Below are 20170 nucleotides of genomic sequence, written 5' to 3'. Positions count from 1 at the left end.
CCCGTCACGCTAATAACTATAATAAAATACAGGAAATTAATTTTACACACGACGCTGGACTGTAATAAAGACGTGAAGCGCACAGTGAAATGAACGCGCACCAACGTGGCCCTTTAAACAAGAATAAAACGACAGACTCTAAATAGAAGGTATTTTTGTAAAGGAATAAAAGGAGCATTTAAAAAAAAAATGAAGTGAAATAAGTATGTAAAAAATAAAAGGCCTCTCGGTCCAAGCCGCAAACTGTCGCTTAAATCTCACCCGGGACTTCGCACCTTCTTCTGGAATAAAGACAAAATGTTCACGTTTCCTGGACTTGACCTCTATTCTTTTTATTTCTGTTCCGTTTTAAACAGGTTAAGCGACAAAACACGGGCATAAGACCACAATATCACAACCATGAAATTTAAAGACGACATGAACAATCACTCCATATCTCAGGATGAGGCATTTACTCAACACGCATAATAAAATAAAATATCAAATAAAATTTAGCAGAATAAACTTCAAACCTATAGTTACAAATATGTTACTGACATTTGCACTAAAATGACAAAGAAGGGGGGACCTGGCGTGACAGGAGGAAAATGCACAAAAACACAAAAAATTTGTCCGTCCGTCCGTCCGTCCGTCCGTCTGTCCACTCGGTTCCGTCCCCTCGGTTCTCACCCCTCGGTTCTGTCCCCTCGGTTCCGTCCCCTCCGGGAGCGGATCAATACTGAAGAAGAACATTTCATGTCGCGCGCGCGCGTGCGTGTGAACCCAGTCTTTGGTCTAGAACAGTATTTCTAAACAACAACTAAATAATAATAATAATAATAACAATAATAATAATAGACGTAAAAATAATAATAATAATTATTATTATAATTAAATTGTGGACGAATGCATTGTTAAGTGCACTGATTTGTCGTTTCCGAAAAGGGAGAAAATAAGAAAGATCGCAGCTGCACGTTCAGAACACAGATTTATTAAAAAAAATAAAGATAAAAATGAGTGAGTGTGGTTTCTTTTTTTTTTTCCTCATTGTTCATATTCCACCAGCGCGTTGATGGTAGATGATAATACTGCAATAAAAACATGGACGCGATGCTATTTGATTATTATTCTTCTTTTTTTTTTGTTGTTTGTTCGTTTTTCGTTATATTAAAATGAGGCAACTCTGCTATTTAAATCCACATTCTACTGTAATTATACTGGCTTTCGGAATAATAAAAAATGTACGTCGCGGTCTCTGGTCACATTGCACGTTGCTGAATGCCGGGAGGAGTACCTGGAGCGTCTCTGTCCCCCGTCCCCCCAGTTAGTGTATAAGCGGGTTCGGGGTGCCGGCGCCCTGGTTCTGGTGCGTGAAGTAGTCGGAAAGTCCGCCGGAGAGGCCCGACGAGAAGGCGGGCAGCGAGGGCCGCAACGAGTCGCAGGGCAGGGACGAGGGCGCCTGCGGGGACGTGGACGGGACGCTGGGGACAGTCCGCGCCGCCATCGAGCCGCCGCTCTGGCCGCCGCCCATGCTCGGGTGCGGGACGTGGGGGAAGAAGTAGCTGGTCTGTCCCGCCAGCAGGTTGACGGAGCAGGGGTTCAGGGAGTACGTCCCGGAGCAGGGGACCGACAGGCCGCACGGCACCGACGCCGCCAGGGCCGCCGCGGCCGTCAGGTGGTGCGTGGCGTACGGCAGGTCCCCGTTCACCAGGCGGTCCACGCTCAGGCCGTTGGAGGCCGGGAACGAGTGGCCGTTGGCCAGGCCGTTCTGGGCCAGCATGGTGCTGTAGGACATCGGGTGGCTCGGGTAGCCCGGCGACGTCCCGTTGTAGCCGAGCGCGCCGCCGGGCCGCGGGTGGTGCAGGGACAGGAACGGGGACATGGGCCAGTACAGCGAGCCGGCCCGGTCCATGAAGGTAAGTCCGGTGGAGGTGAGGCGGGCGCCGCGCTTGAAGGCCAGCTTGGCCCGGGACGTGGTGGACCTGCGGCGCAGCTTGCCGGTGGTCCCGCCGATGAAGACGTCGTCGCTGGACGGGTCCAGCATCCAGTAGTTGCCCTTGCCCGGGTCGTCGTAGTGGCGCGGCACCTTGACGAAGCACTTGTTGAGGGACAGGTTGTGGCGGATGGAGTTCTGCCAGCCCTGCTTGTTCTCGCGGTAGTACGGGAAGTTCTTCATGATGAACTCGTAGATGCCGTTGAGGGTGAGTCGCTTCTCGGGACTTTGCCGGATCGCCATCATGATGAGCGCGTTGTAGCTGAACGGCGGCTTCTCGTACTTGCCGTTCTTCTTGTCGCCGTCCTTGGCGCCGTCGGCGTCCTTGGCGTCCTTCTTGTCGTCCGGCTTGTCCTTGTCGTCCGGGCAGGAGTCGCTCTTGTCCGGCTTGGCGTCCTGCTTGTCGGGGAGCGGGTGGTCGTCCGGGACGGTGCGCGGTGGCGGTGGCGGGGGTGGCGGGTTGTCGCCCTGCACGGCCTCGGGGACCAGGCTGTTGATGCTGAAGGAGGATTTGGGGATCATTTTGACTTCTCTCCGCTCGCCCATGTCCAACATCACAGGTGAACACGGCGCGGTCGGGTCTCAATCTGGTCCGCCCGGCGACTCCTCCCCCGGTAAATAAAACGAAACGAGGCGCGCAGCGGCCGCCGCGGCGCTTATTTCATGTTGCTTCAAAACGCGTCGATAAGAAACGATTAATTCCAGCAGCAGCCGCCGCGGCGCGGAGCCCCAAAAAAAGTCGCGTCCGGCCGCAGCCAACCACCGCGCCATAAGTATCGAGGCGTCCTCCCCACTCGCAGCCAATCAGGGCGCAGCTCTTAGCGGCCGGGAGCGCGCAACACGCACACGTACACACACATGTACACACACACGTACACTCACACACACACACACACACACACACACATACACACACTCACACACACACATACAACATACACACACACTCACACACACACACATACACACACACTCACACTCACACACACACACATACACACACACACACACTCACACTCACACACGCAGAAACCGGCGATACGCGCAACGCCAACCCGACAAAAGCTTCTCATTTCGGGCAGAGAAATAAAATCCCGCCGCAGGAGACGCGACACAAGCAGGAATAAAACCGAATACATTTACCGACAATTACAACTCGTACCTGCTTCTCATTCGTCAGTTCAACACGGAAAGCCAAATCATAGTTACTTATTAAACATGTGAAAATCATGATAATAACAACGTAATACACATCGTTCGTGGTTTTTAAATACAATTAGAATTATTTTGCGCTTGTTCTTATTTTTGTTGATGTTATTACATCTATATTTTGTTGTTTGTTCTATTATTGATAATAAATTTAAAAAAAGGAGACGCGACGTTGTTATAAATTCTGTACGAAAATATGATTTGGATTAATAATGCGCACGCGAGGGCCGGACCTACAGAAAGCGGAAGTTCGGGTCTCATGTGACAAATCTGTAATAAATGACAGTTTTAATCTGCAGTGTGCGCAGACAGTGCGAGCAGAACCCAGACGGGCGGGTTCTGCAAGAGATGGGTTCTGTAGGTGAGGGGTTCTGCAGGTGCTGGGTTCTGCAACAGATGAGGTCTGCAGGTGATGGGTTCTGCGGGAGTTGGGTTCTGCAGGTGTTGGGTTATGCAGGTGCTGGGTTTTGCAGGTGCTGGGTTATGAAGGTGTTGGGTTCTGCAGGTGCTGGGTTCTGTTGGTGTTGGGGTCTGCAGGTGCTGGGTTCTGCAAGTGTTTGTTTTGAAGGTGCTGGGCTTTGCAAGAGATGGGATCTACATGTGCTGGGTTCTGCAAAACATGGGGGCTGCAGGTGCAGGGTTCTGTAAGTGTTGGGTTCTGTTGGTGTTGGATTTTGTAAGTGTTGGTTTTTGCAGGTGCTGGGTTCTGCAGGTGATGGGCTCTGTTGGTGTTGGGGTCTGCAGGTGTTGGTTTCTGAAGATGATGGGTTCTGTAAGTGTTGAGTTTCTGCACATCTTGGGTTCTGTATGGGTGATTGGTTCTAGTAAGTGTAGTAAGTGTGTGTGTGTGTGTGTGTGTGAGAGAGAGAGTGTGTGTGCATGTGTGTGTGAGAAAGAGAGAGAGAGATTGTGTGTGTGTGTGTGTGTGTGTGTGTGTGTTTCCTGCAGTTACGTGTGCGCGCGCACCGATACGCACAGCAACAGCCGCGCAGGAAAAAACGCGCCAACAAACAAATAAATAAACAAACAAACAAATAAATAAATAGACAAATAAATCACGTACACACACGAGACCATTTACAACTCAGCAAAAGCAAATTCATAAACGACGGCGGTTATTTCTAAACTCTTATTTTTTTTATTCGGTTTTATTCCTACCATGTAAACTTTAATAAAACTGACTTTTAAACGAATTTATTCAAATATGCAGCAACAACAATACTGATCATAGCAGAAAAATAAACCTGATCATCTTTCTCATTTTAATCCGCGCGTCACGTGCCTAAAATGTACAAATGGCGATAAATAAAATAAAATAAATTATAGTTTTATATATATATATATTTGTAATATGTGAAAGAATGGAGGAAAGGCGGGAAATCTCGGACCAGATGTTGGTTTTGTTAAAACTGACGTCTGAATTATTATGTAAAAATAATTTATGAGAATTAAAAGCGGACATGATCGTATTAAAGAGCAGATTTCCCGGCAGATCGTGGCCGCTGTTTATTTCCGCTTCCGGTGGGGAGGGTGTGGCGGGGTTTCGCGCCGTTTAATAAATATTTGTAAACTGCGCTCGTAAACAGTTATTATTTCCACCTTTACGCGCCACAAACTCCCGCGCTGGAGACGGAGCGGAGGAAGCGGCGCAGCGCCACCCAGCGGCGCGATGTAGGAATTAAGTGGAACTGGATGAAATTAATATGTTCGATCACTTTTATCACTGTTGAAAATATATGATCATTTTCAGTCATTCCATGGAGGGATATTATTCATGAAATAAACAGAATAAAGTAAATATATGAATATAAAGGCGCTGCTGCGTTGTACAGTAGAGAGCAGGTTTATGTAAAAAGATGGAAATAAAATATGAATTACGTTCCACGTTTTTAGAACAAAGGTCGTGGGAAACCACACATAAAAAATAAGGGGGCAAATATATATATTTTGAAATAGACTTGGTACAAAAGTACAAAATCCACAAATTGGCCCTATTAGCCAGTGAAGCGTTTTATTCGTTCGCCAATAATTATAATTCGTATTAAAGCAAAATAATAACCCGGGAATAAAGCATGAAGGTTGAAATAAAACTGAGAATTTCATTTCCCAGATTGTAATAAAGCAGCAGTTTTCAGTCGTCTTCATTTCCTCCAAATTTCTACAAGAATCATTTTAACGGAGCAGAAGGAATAAAACTGGTCTTTAGCGCCACCGTGCGGACAAGGGCGGCAATGCGCGCCGTCGCGACACTTTCGGGTCGCGGGTCATGAGGTCAGAGGTCAATACAGGTCAGTACGGTCAGAAGGTCCTATCTTCCAGCATTTAAGAACAAAATACACAGGCGCTGACTTTTCTCATTTACTGACCGATTTATTAAAATTATCTTGAGAAAACATTATTGAAAATTATACATATAATCTGCACTGATAAGACCAAATAGATAAGCTCCAGTGTTGATTTGTAGGCTAGAAATAAAAACCCATAATACAGACGTAATGATGTGGCGGCGACTTGTTTGATCGTGTGGGAGGGGCGGCCGGGCCGGCTGCAGTGCATTGTGGGATCACTTTTTGAAGAACTTTTTGAAGACCCCTCTGTTCTTGATGGATTTGTCCCTGCTGTTGCTGTCGGAGACGGCCTGTGGCGGCTGAGGAGGAGGGAAGGCGGGCGGTCCGCCCCTCACAAGTGTCCTCTGTGCTGGACCCCCTGGGGCACAAAACACACACACACACACACACACACACACACACACACACACACACACACATTATAAATGAACATACTTCCCATGTACACACACGGCAGCACCTGTGAAGAGCTACATTATCTGGGTGTGCAGAATTATTTAGTTGGCACCGCGCTACCTTACTTGTGTGTAACTGTTGCCCCGCCCATTACATTACATTATGCTGAATCAGAACAATCCCACAGTTCTGTGTGTGTACTCATCGTCCGAGATCTCACCCGACTCCCTGCTCTCTCCTCCCTCAGGGTAGCGGTGCACGTTGTAATATGTGTGGGGGGGCTTGGGAGGCGGGGCTTTATCCACGTCCCCGTCCTCACAGGCATCCGGGGTCTCTGGAACATAAGAGAATGTACGTCTGTTGGCCTCAGACGTGGTTGGATCGATCCTGATTGGTTCATACTGCCCAGTAAATCAGGGACGTGGTCCTCGTTCAGAAAAGAAAACGTAAAACTAAACAAAGAGCAGGTTGGGTGCTATTTTGTTCTAAATAATATTATCCTGGTGAGCCGTGGTCGCGGTTTTACGGCGTCTCCTGCTGCAAACCGTCTATTAAAACTTTACTGTGGAACAGAAGTGTTCTTTAATCAGATCGGTCGGCTCGCTTCAATCATGAAAAGGTGGAGGACGGGCAGGAAACAGCTCTAGCGCCCCCGCTGGCTGCTCCACCGTTCCCCACCAGTTTTCCGTCCTTGCTGAATGGAACACGCCGTTCTCCTTATGGTCAGTTTTCCTCCAGAATAAAAGGATATTAATATATTAATGTACATATATGCAGCTCCTGCACCATGGGGCGTGGCACGGACATGGGTGGAGCTAATCTACTGAGCAATTCAATAATTAAAAAAAAGATGATTATTGCCTTATTATTTCAGTAAACAAGATGAAAAGTAGGTCTGTATGGATCACGTGATATTTCTACATGACCAACAACAACTCAAACGTACCGTCATTCCTCGCGGTGAGAAGAATTAAATCGAGATAATCAACTTAGAATCAGTGCTGTGGCAGCCATGACAGCCATGTGTGGGGACGCTACCTTGATCAAGGGGACCTCAGTGGCGTCCTAGCAGGGAAGTGGACCCGTAATCAACCGCCATGGTGCCACTGAGGTCCCCTTGATGAAGGTCCCGTCCCCACACGCTGCTCCCCGGGCGCCTGTCATGGTGCCCACTGCTCACCAAGGGTGACGGTTAAATACAGAGGACACGTGTCACTGTGTCACCGTGTGCTGTGCTGCAGTGTTTCACTTCACTTTCGCTCAGTAGCACCAGGGCGGTTCGGAATTCGAACCCACAACCTTCAGATGACGGGTCCGCCTCCCTGCCCGCTAGGCCACTACGGCCACCGCTGACTAATTAACCAAAAGATCAAGGTCTGGACGGCGTTATTAAAGCGGAGCGCGTCATTACTCCGCCCCTCACTAGAGTCTGAAGAGGCTCGCCGAGCGGAAAGGACCTTAGTTGACGGAAATTTGAATCCATGAGATGGTAAATTCTACCTTGCTCCTGATTGGTGTTGACGGGCGGCAGATCAGTGGGCGTCGGTCCGTCAGGGACCACCTCTATGTCTTCATTTACGCTATAATGGGACATATAAAGCAGGACTATAAGACGGTTGCAGGTGGAACGCCTCCACACCAGGTGATTAGCCCTTACCCATGATCCTTTGCATGGTCAGCTTGTGTGAGGCACGCCTGCAGCTCTCTGAGCCACCGCTGCTGTTCCTGGTCGCTGCGTGCTGAGAACAGGTAGTGGCTGCCGTCCTCCAGGCTGAGAGTGAGGAGAAGAGCGTGAACGATGAGAGGACACCAGCTGGAATGCTCCACACGAACCAGGAGGAGACACTCACATGACTTTAAACGTGTGCTGCTTCCTCTTGTAGAACGGGTTGTCCTTGCAGAGCGCGCCTTTCAGCTTGATGGGAGGCCATCTTGTACACATCTGCTGCGGAGACCATCGTTCACATGAGAGAAGGAGAAGCAGCAGCAGCAAGTTGCAGCAAAGTGTGAACGTTCAATGAAGAGCGTGTGCATGTGAGCATGTGTGAAAGTGACTTGTTTGTCTTTGTGATACACAGCAGCACAGCACACGGTGAAACGTGTCCTCTGTATTTAACCATCACCCTTGGTGACAGTGGGGACCATGACAGGCCATGACGGGACCTTCATCAAGGGGACCTCAGTGGCACCTTGGCGGATCGGGACTCGAACCGGCAACCTTCAAATTACGGGACCGCTTCCTTAACCGCTAGGCCACCACTGCCCCTAAAGTGTGAGTGTGTGTGAGAGTGTGCGAGTGTGTGTGAGAGTGTGCGAGTGTGTGTGTGAGAGTGTGTGTGAGAGTGTGGTGTGTTAGTGTGTGAGAGTGTGTGTGTGAGAGTGTGTGAGTGTGTGTGAGTGTTTGTGTGAGAGTGTGTGTGTGTGTGAGTGTGTGTGAGTGTGTGTGAGTGAGCGTCTAGCTGTGCGTGTGTGTTGCGCTGTGTGAGTGTGCTTGGTTGTGTGGTGTGTGTGAGCTGTGTTGTGCGCGTGTGTGCGTGCGCGTGTGTGTGTGTGAGTGCGTGTGTGTGGTGTGTGTGTGTGTGTGTGTGCGTGGTGTGTGCGTGTGTGTGTGCGTGTGTGCTGTGTGTGCGCTGTGTGCGTGTGTGTGCGTGTGGTGTGTTTGTGTGAGAGTGTGGTGTGAGAGTGTGTGCAGTGTGTGTGTGTGTGCGCGTGTGTGCGTGTTTGTGTGAGAGTGTGTGCGTGTGTGTGTGCGCGGTGTGGCGTGTGGTGGCGTGTCTGCTCGGTGCGTGTGTGTGTGCGCGTGTGCGCGTGTGGCGTGTGTGTGTGTCGCGTGTGTGCGTGCGCGTGTGTGTGTGCGCGTGTGTGTGTGCGCGTGTGTGTGTGAGCGTGTGTGTGTGGTGGTGTGTTTGTGCGTGTCTGTGCGTGTTGTGTGCGTGTTGTGTGCTGTGTGTGTGCGCGTGTGTGTGTGTTTGTGTTGTGGTGTGCGCGTGTGTTGTGTGCGTGTGCGCGTGTGTGTGTGCGTGTTGCGTGTGTGTGTGTGTGGTGTGTTGGTGTGTGTGCGCGTGTGTGCGAGTGTGTGTGTGCGTGTGTGCGCGTGTGTGCGCGTGCGTGTGTGTGTGTGTGGGTGTGTGCGGTGTGTGTGTGTGCGGAGTGTGTGAGTGTGTGTGAGAGTGTGCGAGTGTGTGTGTGAGAGTGTGGTGTTAGTGTGTGAGAAAGTGTGTGTGAGAGTGTGTGAGTGAGAGTGTATGAGAGTGTGTGTGTGTGTGAGGGTGTGTGTGTGTGTGTGTACCTCAGCAGCAGCACCTTGGTCTTTGAAAAGTTTAAGAGTTTGACCCTCCAGCACAGCAAACACAGATTCCCAGTGATCCACACCCTTAAACACACACACACACACGCACACACACACGCACACACACACGCACACACACAGTAAATTGTAATCTCAGTGAGCAAATACAGAATTGTATACATAGAGTTCAGTTTAGCTGGTGAACGTACTTTAGTTCCACCGTGTTTTACTTTAATCTCCAGCAGCGCCTCCATCTGGACAGACGCAGCGCCGCCCTGCAGGGCAACAACGTCATAATCTTTTATTAAAACATTCAATAACACGTCAAGAAGCTGCAGTTTACAACCAATCATTCAACAGTATTTGCAAAATGTCAGAATATTTCATTACAATTAACCAGGAATAATTCAGAACAGTGAAGATTAATATGAGAGAAAAGTGCGGGAAAGAGGCTTTACTTTACTTTACTTTACTTTACTTTACTTTACTTTTACTTTTACTTTACTTTACTTTTACTTTACTTTACTTTACTTTACTTTACTTTACTTTACTTGGCAGACGCATACAAGAGGACGACACCTCTTGTAAGGTCTAGTTTCTCGTTCGGTTTCTATAGATTTTGAGTTTATAAAACTAAGAGCCCTGATAAGGCCGAACTTGTCAGGAATAGAGCATGCTGGGAATTGTTAAGAAAAAATATTATACATATGATCCAGCACGGGAGCGAATGCTGCGTTAATCTGGACGTTCCTTCTTTTAAAAACGATTAATTTAAAATTATTAGAACTTTTATCACTTCTTCTCATTCTGTTGAAAAGCCGATATTTAATCTGTTTCTGGTTTAAACCTCAGTGTTCTTGGGTGGTTCCGTGTTTGGAATCTCCTCTGGAAGATGATCCTGCACCGTCTCTGTTGAAGACATGGCTGGATGCGCTGGATCAGGAGACTCTGGGGTCTCTGGCGGTTTGTGGGACTCTTCTGAAGAGTCCGGAGGGACTGAGGCTACAGCTGGTGGGAGGAGAACATCTGGAGACTCTGAAGGTTGTGGGTTCGGTTTAGGAACATCTGCTGCCGGGCTGACTGGTCTTCTGTCCTCCTCTGGCTTGGCTCTAAGGGACGAGGTGTCTGGGGAAGGAGACTCTTTGTTCTCAGGAAGCCTGGAAGAGGATAAATGTTTCTCCAGGGGTGGGATGCTGGTGGGACGCATCTCTTTTGTGATGGGGTCACTCAAATCAGGGGTGGAGGAGATGGAGCTGAGAGAAGATGCCGTTTCTGGGGACGTTTGACGTTTGCGGACGACAGGAAGGGTGTTGGAAGTCTGGGTCGGAGACGTGTCCCTCTTCTCGCCACTGTCCCTCCTGGACCCAGCAGGTTTCCTGAGGGCCACCAGACTTGGTGCGGCCGGGACTGGGGGCCGACTGGAGGACTGGCGCTTCAGTGAGGACACCCTGGTGGGCTTCGTTCTGCTGCCATCCTGTTCCGTCCCCTCTCTCTACAGGGACAAGAGGTCATGCATCGTTTAGAATAAATGCTGAAATCACTGTAATGCATGTTAATACTACAATTAATGAGAAACGTTTTTAATAAATGAAATCGGTTCAACCAAATTGGAAAAACAAGTGGAAGTTGGAATTGTCACTGACCGCTGCTCTGGTCTCATTTAAGGCACTGAAGCGCTCGTTCTGGGCCTGGATCATGGCCTCCAGGTCCTCCTGTTTCTTCAACAGTTCCATCACGTCCGAGACCGAGTCCTGGGACAGGGAGCGACGGTACATCATCATCATCATCATCATCATCACGTCTTTTCCCCAACATCCAGGCCGAGGGGGCCGCTCACCCCGTAACTCTCGTCCCTCAGGCCGTTCTCGTAGGTGGCGAGCCAGCGCTCCGCCTGCTCCAGCTCCCGCCGCAGCCGCTCCGCCTCCAGCTCCTCGCCGACGTGCCGCCGGCGCTCCGCCCAGCTGTCCTGGAGACTCCGCTCCAGCTCCGCCAGCTCCTCCAGCCGCTCGGCCACCTGGGAATATCTCATCCAGGTTTTAAAACATGTATACTGAAATAGTTTTAATACTGATATTTAATTAAACTCAAATTATTAGAATATTACCCACAAAGAAGAATGTAAAATAAATTGCGGGTTCTTCCCACCTCTTGGCACATGAAGGTTTCCTCCTCTACAAGGCTCCGCCCCTCTTGTTTCACAGCCTGTGATTTGCTGAGCTGCTTGTCGATCTGCGAGCGGTATTCCTCGTGCTTCTTCATCATCTGCTCGGCGTCTCCTCGCTCACCGCCCAGCCCCTCCCCTCGCACCAGAGACAGGGTTTCCCTCAGCCACGCCCTGTCAGACCAACGTGACCAGTCACAGCGCGGAATAAACGCGATTATGTTGGGATGTAAAGCTGCGGACGTACACCAGCTCTCTCCAGTTGGTCAGGAAGCGCTGCACCGCCTCCGCCCGGCCCAGCCGGTCACGCCGCCGCCCGGCTTTACCCTGCAGACCCTGCCAGCACTCCGTCACCTCCAGCAGGCGCTCGGACAGACCCTCACCCACCCGAGGGTGTCTCAGCGCCAGGGCGCGGCCCTCCGTCTGCTGCCTCTGCACCTCCTCCCCGATCACCAGCAGGTCCCTCTGCAGGAGGACAGGGACACAATCAGTAAAGTTCCTCCTCTCCTGCAGCCTCGGACACTTCCTGTTTTATAAACCCGTGTATGAAGTATATATCGTGTGTGTATATACACACACACACACACACACATCGAATATATTGCATATATCGCATGTGTGTGTGTGTATATATATTGTATATATATTGTATTATCGTATATATCATGTGTGTGTGTGTGTGTGCATATATATATATATATATGTGTGTGTGTGTGTGTGTGTGTGTGTGTGTGTATATATCACATTATCGTATATATTGTATAATCGTGTATATTGTATATCATGTGTGTGTGTGCATATATATATATATATATATATATATATATGTGTGTGTGTGTGTGCATATATATATATATATATATATATATATATATCACATTATCGTATATATTGTATAATCGTGTATATTGTATATATTGTGTGTGTGTGTGTGTGTATATATATATAGTGTATTATCATATATATCATATATGTATAATCGTGTATAGCGTATATATGGTATATATATCGTATTTGATGGTGGGACGAGAAGATCGTATTATTCCGTGTCTCTTCACCTCCAGCGCCTGGTGTTGGCGGATCAGCGCCTGCAGGCTCAGGAGGTCGCGGTCCCGCTCGTCCGCGTCCAGACCCACCGCCTTCTCGCTCATCCTGCTCTTCAGCTCGTCCACGTCGTTGTCAAACTGGTGCAGCTCCCGCATGGACCGCAGGTTCTGTCGGCAGGCGGGTCGGGATTCAGGTGACGTTTACATTCATGGGAATTCCGTATTCGTTTCCTTACCTCGGCCCTGTCCTTCATGGCGCGGTTTAGCTCCTCCCACATTCTCTGCAGGTCGTCCTGTCCCTGTCGGGCCTGCGGCGACGTCAGATCTCGGCCCAGCTGCTGAACCACCGCCATTCTGTTCTGGCCCAGAGAGTTCACCTCCGAGGCAAAGTCCTCAAACTTCTTCTGTAGGACCTGGAAACGCATTTTAGATGGTAATATACACACGCACGCACACACACACAAACACACGTGCACACAAACACACATCCACACGCATGCGCACAGACACACATCCACATGCACACACACATGAACGCACACCCACGAACTCACACACACACACACACACGTGCACACAAACACACATCCACACGCATGCGCACAGACACACATCCACACACGAACGCACACCCACGAACTCACACACACACACACACACACACATGAATGCACACACACACGCACGCACACACACACCCACATGCGCTCGCGTACACATTTTTTGCACTGGTGCGCCTATCTTTCTTACCAGATTGTTAGTTAATCGGTTAATATTGCCTATATGGACATCCGCATTGTTGCTGCTGGAACCATCCACGTCACAGGTTCACTTTTTTTTTGTGAAGTTGTTGTCCCGTTGATTAATTAACAATTTGGTTAACTCTACAAGGAAGGTAACTTACTGCTCACAGTGCTTCACTGAGCTGAATTTACAACAAGATAAATAAATTAAATAGAAAATCTAAATGAAACGTGCGAGTGTTTGAAGGTTTTGAACTTGATTATCATCTCGTGGAGAGGCGACGCTGGACCAGAACGTTTAGCGCTGCATGTCATGTGGTTTATAGATTCATTACGCTTTTTCAGCGTTTCATTTCTATAGATTTTCACTTGCCGCCACAATAATGTGGGGCTCGGGTCTAACTTTTAAGACTCTAAAGCTCTAATCCGACTGCGGCAGCACGCACACTTTCAAAGGGGCAGTGGTGGCCTAGCGGTTAAGGGGAAAGCGGCCCCGTAATCAGCAGGTTGCTGGTTCGAATCCCGATCCGCCAAGGTGCCACTGAGGTGCCACTGAGCAAAGCACCGTCCCCACACACTGCTCCCCGGGACCCTGTCATGGCTGCCCACTGCTCACTCAGGGTGATGGTTAAATACAGAGGACACATTTCACTGTGTGCACCGTGTGCTGTGCTGCTGTGTATCACAAATGACAATCACTTCACTTTCTAAACATACCGGAATATCTGGACCAGAATACAACATGGACCTCATATGTGTCTGTTACATGAACTACAGGGACAGTTTCAGGGTGGTGGACACTATTCCACCAACCCACACCCATCTACCTCCACGTCCTCGAGGTCCTGCCCATAATCACGTGACCGGGCCAGCGTGGTCTGAGACTGGAGCCAGGTCTGTAGGTCTCCAGCTTCTCTCTCCAACACGAAGAGCTGGAGCTGATCCCGCAGAGCTGCCCGCCGCACGGCCGACAGCCGCAGGACCGCCTGGTTCTGGTCCAGGATGTGGGCCAGGCTCTTCCTGATCACATGACTGGATGGAAATGAGTGGGCAGATCCTAAATGTTCATGATAATAAAGTTAAAGGAGAGCTTTTAAACGCTAATGACGAACCGGTCAGGGTGGCTGCAGTGCTCCAGTTCAGCTCCCATCTCCTGAAGAGCATCCAGCTTCACTCGGTGGTTCTCCAGCTCCAGGTCCACAGAGTCCAGCTTCCTCAGGAGAGCTTCAGTGGCCTCCTCACTTTTCCCAAAGTCCTTAGACTCTAGGGCAGGGCTCTGGTCACCAATCCAGAGCTCCAGCTCAGAGACCTGAGGGGCAAAACGGCCACAGTCACTGCAAGCATCTTCACATGACTGGACAGAGCAGAAGACCAGGAGGTTTGGTCCAGGGTGCAGCACCTCAGAGAGGAAAGTCTGAATCTTCAGCGCTTCAAGCAGCATCTGATGCTTCACGTCAGACTCGGCCCTCAGGGTCTCAGAGACCAACTTCAGCTCATCCAGCCTGTCAGTGACGTCCTGCGAGGCGAAATGTCTTCCACGGACCAGATTCTGGCCAGCGTCCTGCACGGCCTGAGCCAGCGGTGCTCGGCTCGAGATCTCCTGCATCAGGACCTGTGCCAGACACAAACCCGCTAGCTTTCCAACGAACAGGTCATATGTGCACTTTTTTACTTCGAAATATTGCATATGGCCACCAGGGGGCGATATAAAATATTACATCAACTTATTACAGGCTAAGTCGATACCCTGTTTCATCCTTTTTTGTATGATCTCCATGTTACTGCTGACCTGGTGCTTTTTCAGCATGGCCTGCGCGCTCTGCAGCGATGTCCCCCATTCTTTGGACGAGGCCAGCTGCAGTTTGTCCCGAGCCCAGGCTAGCTCTTCCTCCATGTCACGGTGAAACTGGAACAGCAGCTGCCACGACTCCAGAGTCTCTCTGCGCTGCTGCAGAGGCTCCGCCAGGCTGTTGTACCTGAATGTACATTTACGTCATTTACCAGACGCGCAGGGACTGTCCCCCTGGAGACACTCAGGGTTACGTGCCTTGCTCTGGGAGACAACTGGTCCATATCAGTGACGTCTCACCTGTTGACCGTCTTTCGGACTCTCTTCTGGATCTCGTGAGCCAGGAAGTTGCCCTGGGAGGTCAGGTCTGCGGCGGCGTCCACCAGAGCCTGGACCCTCTCCAGGTGGCTGTCCACCACCTCCTCCAGCTCCTGCAGAGCCTTCAGCAGCCGACTGACCGTTGCCAGGTCGGTGCCGCAGTCCTCACTGGCCACCTCAGCCTCCACGGTGGCCAGCCACTCGTCCACGTCATCCAGAGAGCGCTGGAACTGCAGGGCCTGAGGACACGTCACAGCCAGAACCAATCGAGTTTGTTCATAACCTTCTTCAAATCATTTGTCAATTTATACCGTTTATTTGCGAGTTGCAAGTTGTCCCAAAAGATGCAAAAAAGGAAGGACGGAAGGTTTCAATTCTTTGCACGTTTGAGGACAGAGGCAGAGTTCAGCACCTGGTAGGCTTGCTGCAGGTGGGACGTCTTGCTCTTGCAGTTGTCAAGGAGCTGCGTCCAGGTCTCCTGCAGGTCCTTCAGTCGTGGTTTGATCTTTTTGGAACCTGGGTGGCCTCGATTCAGCATTCTCTCCCCTTCCTGGGATTTCAAATGCAATAAATGTACTTCAGCAGATAAGTGTTTTTTTACCTCAGTATTCACCTCAGTATGTACCTCAGTAAGGACCTCCAGACTGCTGTGGTTGGCCAGGATCTCTGACTCGAAGCCCTGGTGCTTCAGCAGCTTGGTCTGCAGGTTGATGGGCTCTCTCCAGTTCTCGTCCAGGGCTACAGCGTTCTTCTCGTTCAGCCAGGAGAACATCTGCAGACCCAGACACATGCAGAGGGTCACGGACGGGCGCAGAGTCACGAGTCATGGGCCTGGAGGACGCTCCTCATGTCCTACCTCGTAGCAGCCACTCAGGAACTTCTGGAGCTGAAGGGACTGGTTCAGCGCCTGCTGCCGACCTCGACTCTTCTCCATCAGCTTCTCCTTTCTAGATTAGATGAATTTCATTAGCAGGCACCTCTCCGTACGGCTTTTTAAACGGTGGAAGCTGCTGTACCTCAGCTGCAAAGCTCTGCTCTTGCTCTTGATGTTGCTGGAGTCAAAGTGTTTGTGCTGCAGCAGCTGCTGGGCGAGGCGCTCCACCGCCTCCACCTGCTCCACCTCGGCCTCCAGCGCGTTCTGGAACAGGGCCTGGTTCCGCTGGAGCTCCTCCACCTCCGAGAGGGACGCCTGCAGATGGACGCCATCAGTACCCGGCATGTGTGTTCACCGCGAGACGGCGGGGGGACTCACCCCGAGGTCGTCGTTGGACAGGAAGGCCTCCTTGTTACTCAGCCAGTTCTCGCTCTGCTCCACGTCTCCCAGGAAGAGCTGAAAAGCACGGTGGTGAACAATTAAAAACGGTTCAATTTAAATCCAGCTGTAATGAAAAACGAGAATTCCAGAAAAAGTTGCCAGATTGGAACAATAAAACGTGCGTTGATCAGAAATTTCGTGCCTGAAGCCGGAGCGCCTGCTGCAGGATGTCCCTGCGCTCGTGCCAGGCGCTGACAAGCTCCGCCTTGGCTCCCTCCAGGTCGTTCAGGGCGGTCCTGATCTCGGGCGTGGCACCGTGGCCGGACCTCACCAGCTGCTGGCCGAAGCTCCGCACCGACTCGACGCGCTCTCCTCGCGCATCGATCTCCGTCTGCAGATGAAAATTGGCCCATTTACTCGGCGGGATTCGCGCCGTTGTGAAGAAGCGTGAAGGAGAACCTGAGTGGCGCCACCTTCCAGTCCTGGTGCTCAGAGATCATGACCTCGGCCTCGGCTTTGCTCTTGGGCAGCCCCTTCTGGCCCATCTCGGAGCTGTGCTTCAGCGTCACGTCCAGCAGGAGGCGCTGGTTGGCTTTGAACAGCTGCAGCTCATGGGCCTCATGCAAACGTTCCTTCCTGTGAAAACCAAGTGGAATAAAGTCCTTGTTCTCCAGCTTTCCGACATATTTTTTAGTGTGAAAGACGGAGGACAGACCTGAGTCTCACTTCTTTCTCCAGACCCACCAGTGTGGAGCTCACGTCCTTCTGCTTCTTCCTCAGTTTGTCTTCGAGCTCACAGCGAGACCTCAGCTGCTCCCTCGCCTCACGGTCCAGAGCCTGGATGAAACAAGACCTCCATGAAACGAGACCTTCTGACAGAGGAACAACTGTCCCTTTCAGGGGCGTTTCTTTGAAGTGTGTATGGGTGTGTGGGACAACAGTAAACTGTAAAAAAGCAGACCAGAGTCATAAATAAATGAATTAGGGTTTTAACCCAAGAATGGATGATATACAGCGCAGTGCAGTGACTAAAACTCAGATCTGCACAGATTCTTGAAAATGTTCTGAATGTTTTCTGAAAGTTGTTTCATGTTCCCAAAGTAAATGTGCAATATTTCACAAAGAGACGAATAATCCGTTTAAAAAGTGAATGTTCTTGTTGACATTTACATTTACAGCGTTTATCAGACGCCCTTTTCCAGAGCGACTTACAGTCAGTAGTTACAGGGACAGTCCCCCCCTGGAGACACTCAGGGTTAAGTGTCCTGCTCAGGGACACGATCATCTGGCCTCGAGCGACTCTGCCCTCTAACCTCAAAACCAACACGTGCGACTCCAGCGTCGCCGTGGATCTCTGACGAGCTTCGTCGCCACAGGACCCATCTTAGTGGAGGAAATCCAAGTGCCCGCTTCAACTTAATAAGTATCAATCTCTCCTGAAATCCTTCTCTGCTGCTGTAACTGCAGCAAAGACCAGATACTTCCAGGACAAAGTAAGCAACTGCAATGACTCTCGAAAACTTTTCTCGACTTTCAACCGTCTCCTGATCCTCCACCCCCTTCCCCCTCCACTTCTCTCTCATCTGAAGACTTCGCCACCTTCTTCACAGAGAAGGTGGCTGACATTAGCAAACAATTCTCACCACCTAACCCCAGACCCCGTCCTGCTGTTACCTCTGAAACCAGGAATCTGTCTTCCTTTACTCCCCTCTCTGAATCAGACGTGTCTAAATTTCTCCAGTCTAGTCACCCCACCACCTGCTCCCTGGATCCAATCCCCTCACACCTCCTTCAGTCCATACAGCCCACCATATTATCTGCTCTGACACACGTCTTAAACTCCTCACTCACAACAGGAACATTCCCCACTGCTTTCAAACAGGCTGTCATTGGTCCCCTGCTCAAAAAACCCACATTAAACCCGTTTCTACTGGATAGCTGCCGCCCAGTCTCCAACCTTCCTTTTCTTTCAAAAATTCTTGAAAGAGCAGTCCTGGCTCAACTTTCCTCATTTCTCCACGAGCATGATCTTCTCGACCCTTTTCAGTCTGGTTTCAGGAAAGGGCATTCAACTGCAAAAAGTCTTGGAGTTTGGATAGATGACAACCTGAGTTTGAACCATCATGTTGCTGCGATCTCCAGATCCTGCAGGTTCACCCTCTACAACATTCGCAAGATTCGGCCTTTTCTCTCACAACAAGCTACGCAGCTCCTTGTCCTGGCAATGGTCATCTCCAAACTCGACTACTGTAACTCTCTCCTGGCTGGAGCCTCTGCAGTCACCATAAAACCCCTCCAGATGATCCAAAATATGGCAGCCCGTCTCATTTTCAACCAGCCAAAATACACCCACGTTCCACCTCTTCTTACCTCCCTCCACTGGCTCCCGGTAGCTGCTCGCATTGAGTTCAAATCCTTGATGGTGCCTACAGGGCTGTAAATGGAACTGCGCCCTCCTACATCAACACACTACTACCTAGCTACACTCCTGCACAGAAGCTACAATACTACCTCCTACATCAACACAATACTACCTAGCTACACTCCTGCACAGAAGCTACAATACTACCTCCTACATCAATACAATACTACCTAGCTACACTCCTGCACAGAAGCTACAATACTACCTCCTACATCAACACAATACTACCTAGCTACACTCCTGCACAGAAGCTACAATACTACCTCCTACATCAACACAATACTACCTAGCTACACTCCTGCACAGAAGCTACAATACTACCATCCTACATCAACACAATACTACCTAGCTACACTCCTGCACAGAAGCTACAATACTACCTCCTACATCAATACAATACTACCTAGCTACACTCCTGCACAGAAGCTACAATACTACCTCCTACATCAACACACTACTACCTAGCTACACTCCTGCACAGAAGCTACAATACTACCTCCTACATCAACACAATACTACCTAGCTACACTCCTGCACAGAAGCTACAATACTACCTCCTACATCAACACAATACTACCTAGCTACACTCCTGCACAGAAGCTACAATACTACCTCCTACATCAACACAATACTACCTAGCTACACTCCTGCACAGAAGCTACAATACTACCTCCTACATCAACACACTACGACCTAGCTACACTCCTGCACAGAAGCTACAATACTACCTCCTACATCAACACACTACTACCTAGCTACACTCCTGCACAGAAGCTACAATACTACCTCCTACATCAACACAATACTACCTAGCTACACTCCTGCACAGAAGCTACAATCCTACCTCCTACATCAACACAATACTACCTAGCTACACTCCTGCACAGAAGCTACAATACTACCTCCTACATCAACACAATACTACCTAGCTACACTCCTGCACAGAAGCTACAATACTACCTCCTACATCAACACAATACTACCTAGCTACACTCCTGCACAGAAGCTACAATACTACCTCCTACATCAACACAATACTACCTAGCTACACTCCTGCACAGAAGCTACAATACTACCTCCTACATCAATACAATACTACCTAGCTACACTCCTGCACAGAAGCTACAATACTACCTCCTACATCAACACACTACTACCTAGCTACACTCCTGCCACAGAAGCTACAATACTACCTCCTACATCAACACAATACTACCTAGCT

The 20170-nt window shown here is 49.8% G+C and overlaps 2 protein-coding genes across 5 annotated transcripts in view; both read right to left on the bottom strand.

Annotated features, from left to right (window-relative positions):
- Positions 1-306: 306 nt before the first annotated feature.
- Positions 307-2895, bottom strand: foxg1a (forkhead box G1a). Its single transcript, XM_028986819.1, has one exon. It carries the CDS (start codon positions 2525-2527, stop codon positions 1304-1306), a length of 1224 nt encoding a protein of 407 aa, XP_028842652.1. The 5' UTR covers positions 2528-2895; the 3' UTR covers positions 307-1303.
- A 2635-nt stretch (positions 2896-5530) lies between these two features.
- sptbn5 (spectrin, beta, non-erythrocytic 5) overlaps positions 5531-20170 on the bottom strand; it is a 39722-nt gene continuing 25082 nt past the window's right edge. For 2 of the 4 annotated variants that reach the window (XM_028975442.1, XM_028975451.1), the window contains exons 40-66: positions 17242-17363; positions 17000-17162; positions 16729-16917; positions 16524-16601; positions 16288-16460; positions 16128-16218; positions 15897-16043; positions 15684-15821; positions 15254-15510; positions 14954-15140; positions 14564-14776; positions 14277-14473; positions 13992-14196; positions 12658-12834; positions 12434-12589; positions 11623-11840; positions 11360-11549; positions 11052-11264; positions 10858-10965; positions 10062-10706; positions 9424-9489; positions 9215-9298; positions 7776-7870; positions 7583-7696; positions 7426-7505; positions 6146-6259; positions 5531-5887 (exon numbers count right to left, since the gene is read on the bottom strand). In XM_028975442.1, coding sequence (XP_028831275.1) covers positions 5745-5887; positions 6146-6259; positions 7426-7505; positions 7583-7696; positions 7776-7870; positions 9215-9298; positions 9424-9489; positions 10062-10706; positions 10858-10965; positions 11052-11264; positions 11360-11549; positions 11623-11840; positions 12434-12589; positions 12658-12834; positions 13992-14196; positions 14277-14473; positions 14564-14776; positions 14954-15140; positions 15254-15510; positions 15684-15821; positions 15897-16043; positions 16128-16218; positions 16288-16460; positions 16524-16601; positions 16729-16917; positions 17000-17162; positions 17242-17363 — 4563 coding nt within the window. In that variant the 3' untranslated portion in view covers positions 5531-5744. The remainder of the gene's footprint in view (positions 5888-6145; positions 6260-7425; positions 7506-7582; positions 7697-7775; positions 7871-9214; positions 9299-9423; positions 9490-10061; positions 10707-10857; positions 10966-11051; positions 11265-11359; positions 11550-11622; positions 11841-12433; positions 12590-12657; positions 12835-13991; positions 14197-14276; positions 14474-14563; positions 14777-14953; positions 15141-15253; positions 15511-15683; positions 15822-15896; positions 16044-16127; positions 16219-16287; positions 16461-16523; positions 16602-16728; positions 16918-16999; positions 17163-17241; positions 17364-20170) is intronic. The other 2 variants (XM_028975433.1, XM_028975461.1) reach the window with 2 other exon arrangements.

Source organism: Denticeps clupeoides, chromosome 1 (assembly GCF_900700375.1).
Source record: "Denticeps clupeoides chromosome 1, fDenClu1.1, whole genome shotgun sequence".
Lineage (NCBI taxonomy): Eukaryota > Metazoa > Chordata > Actinopteri > Clupeiformes > Denticipitidae > Denticeps > Denticeps clupeoides.
The sequence above is the reverse complement of the archived record's forward strand: the minus strand, read 5'-3'. Positions and strand labels throughout refer to the sequence as shown.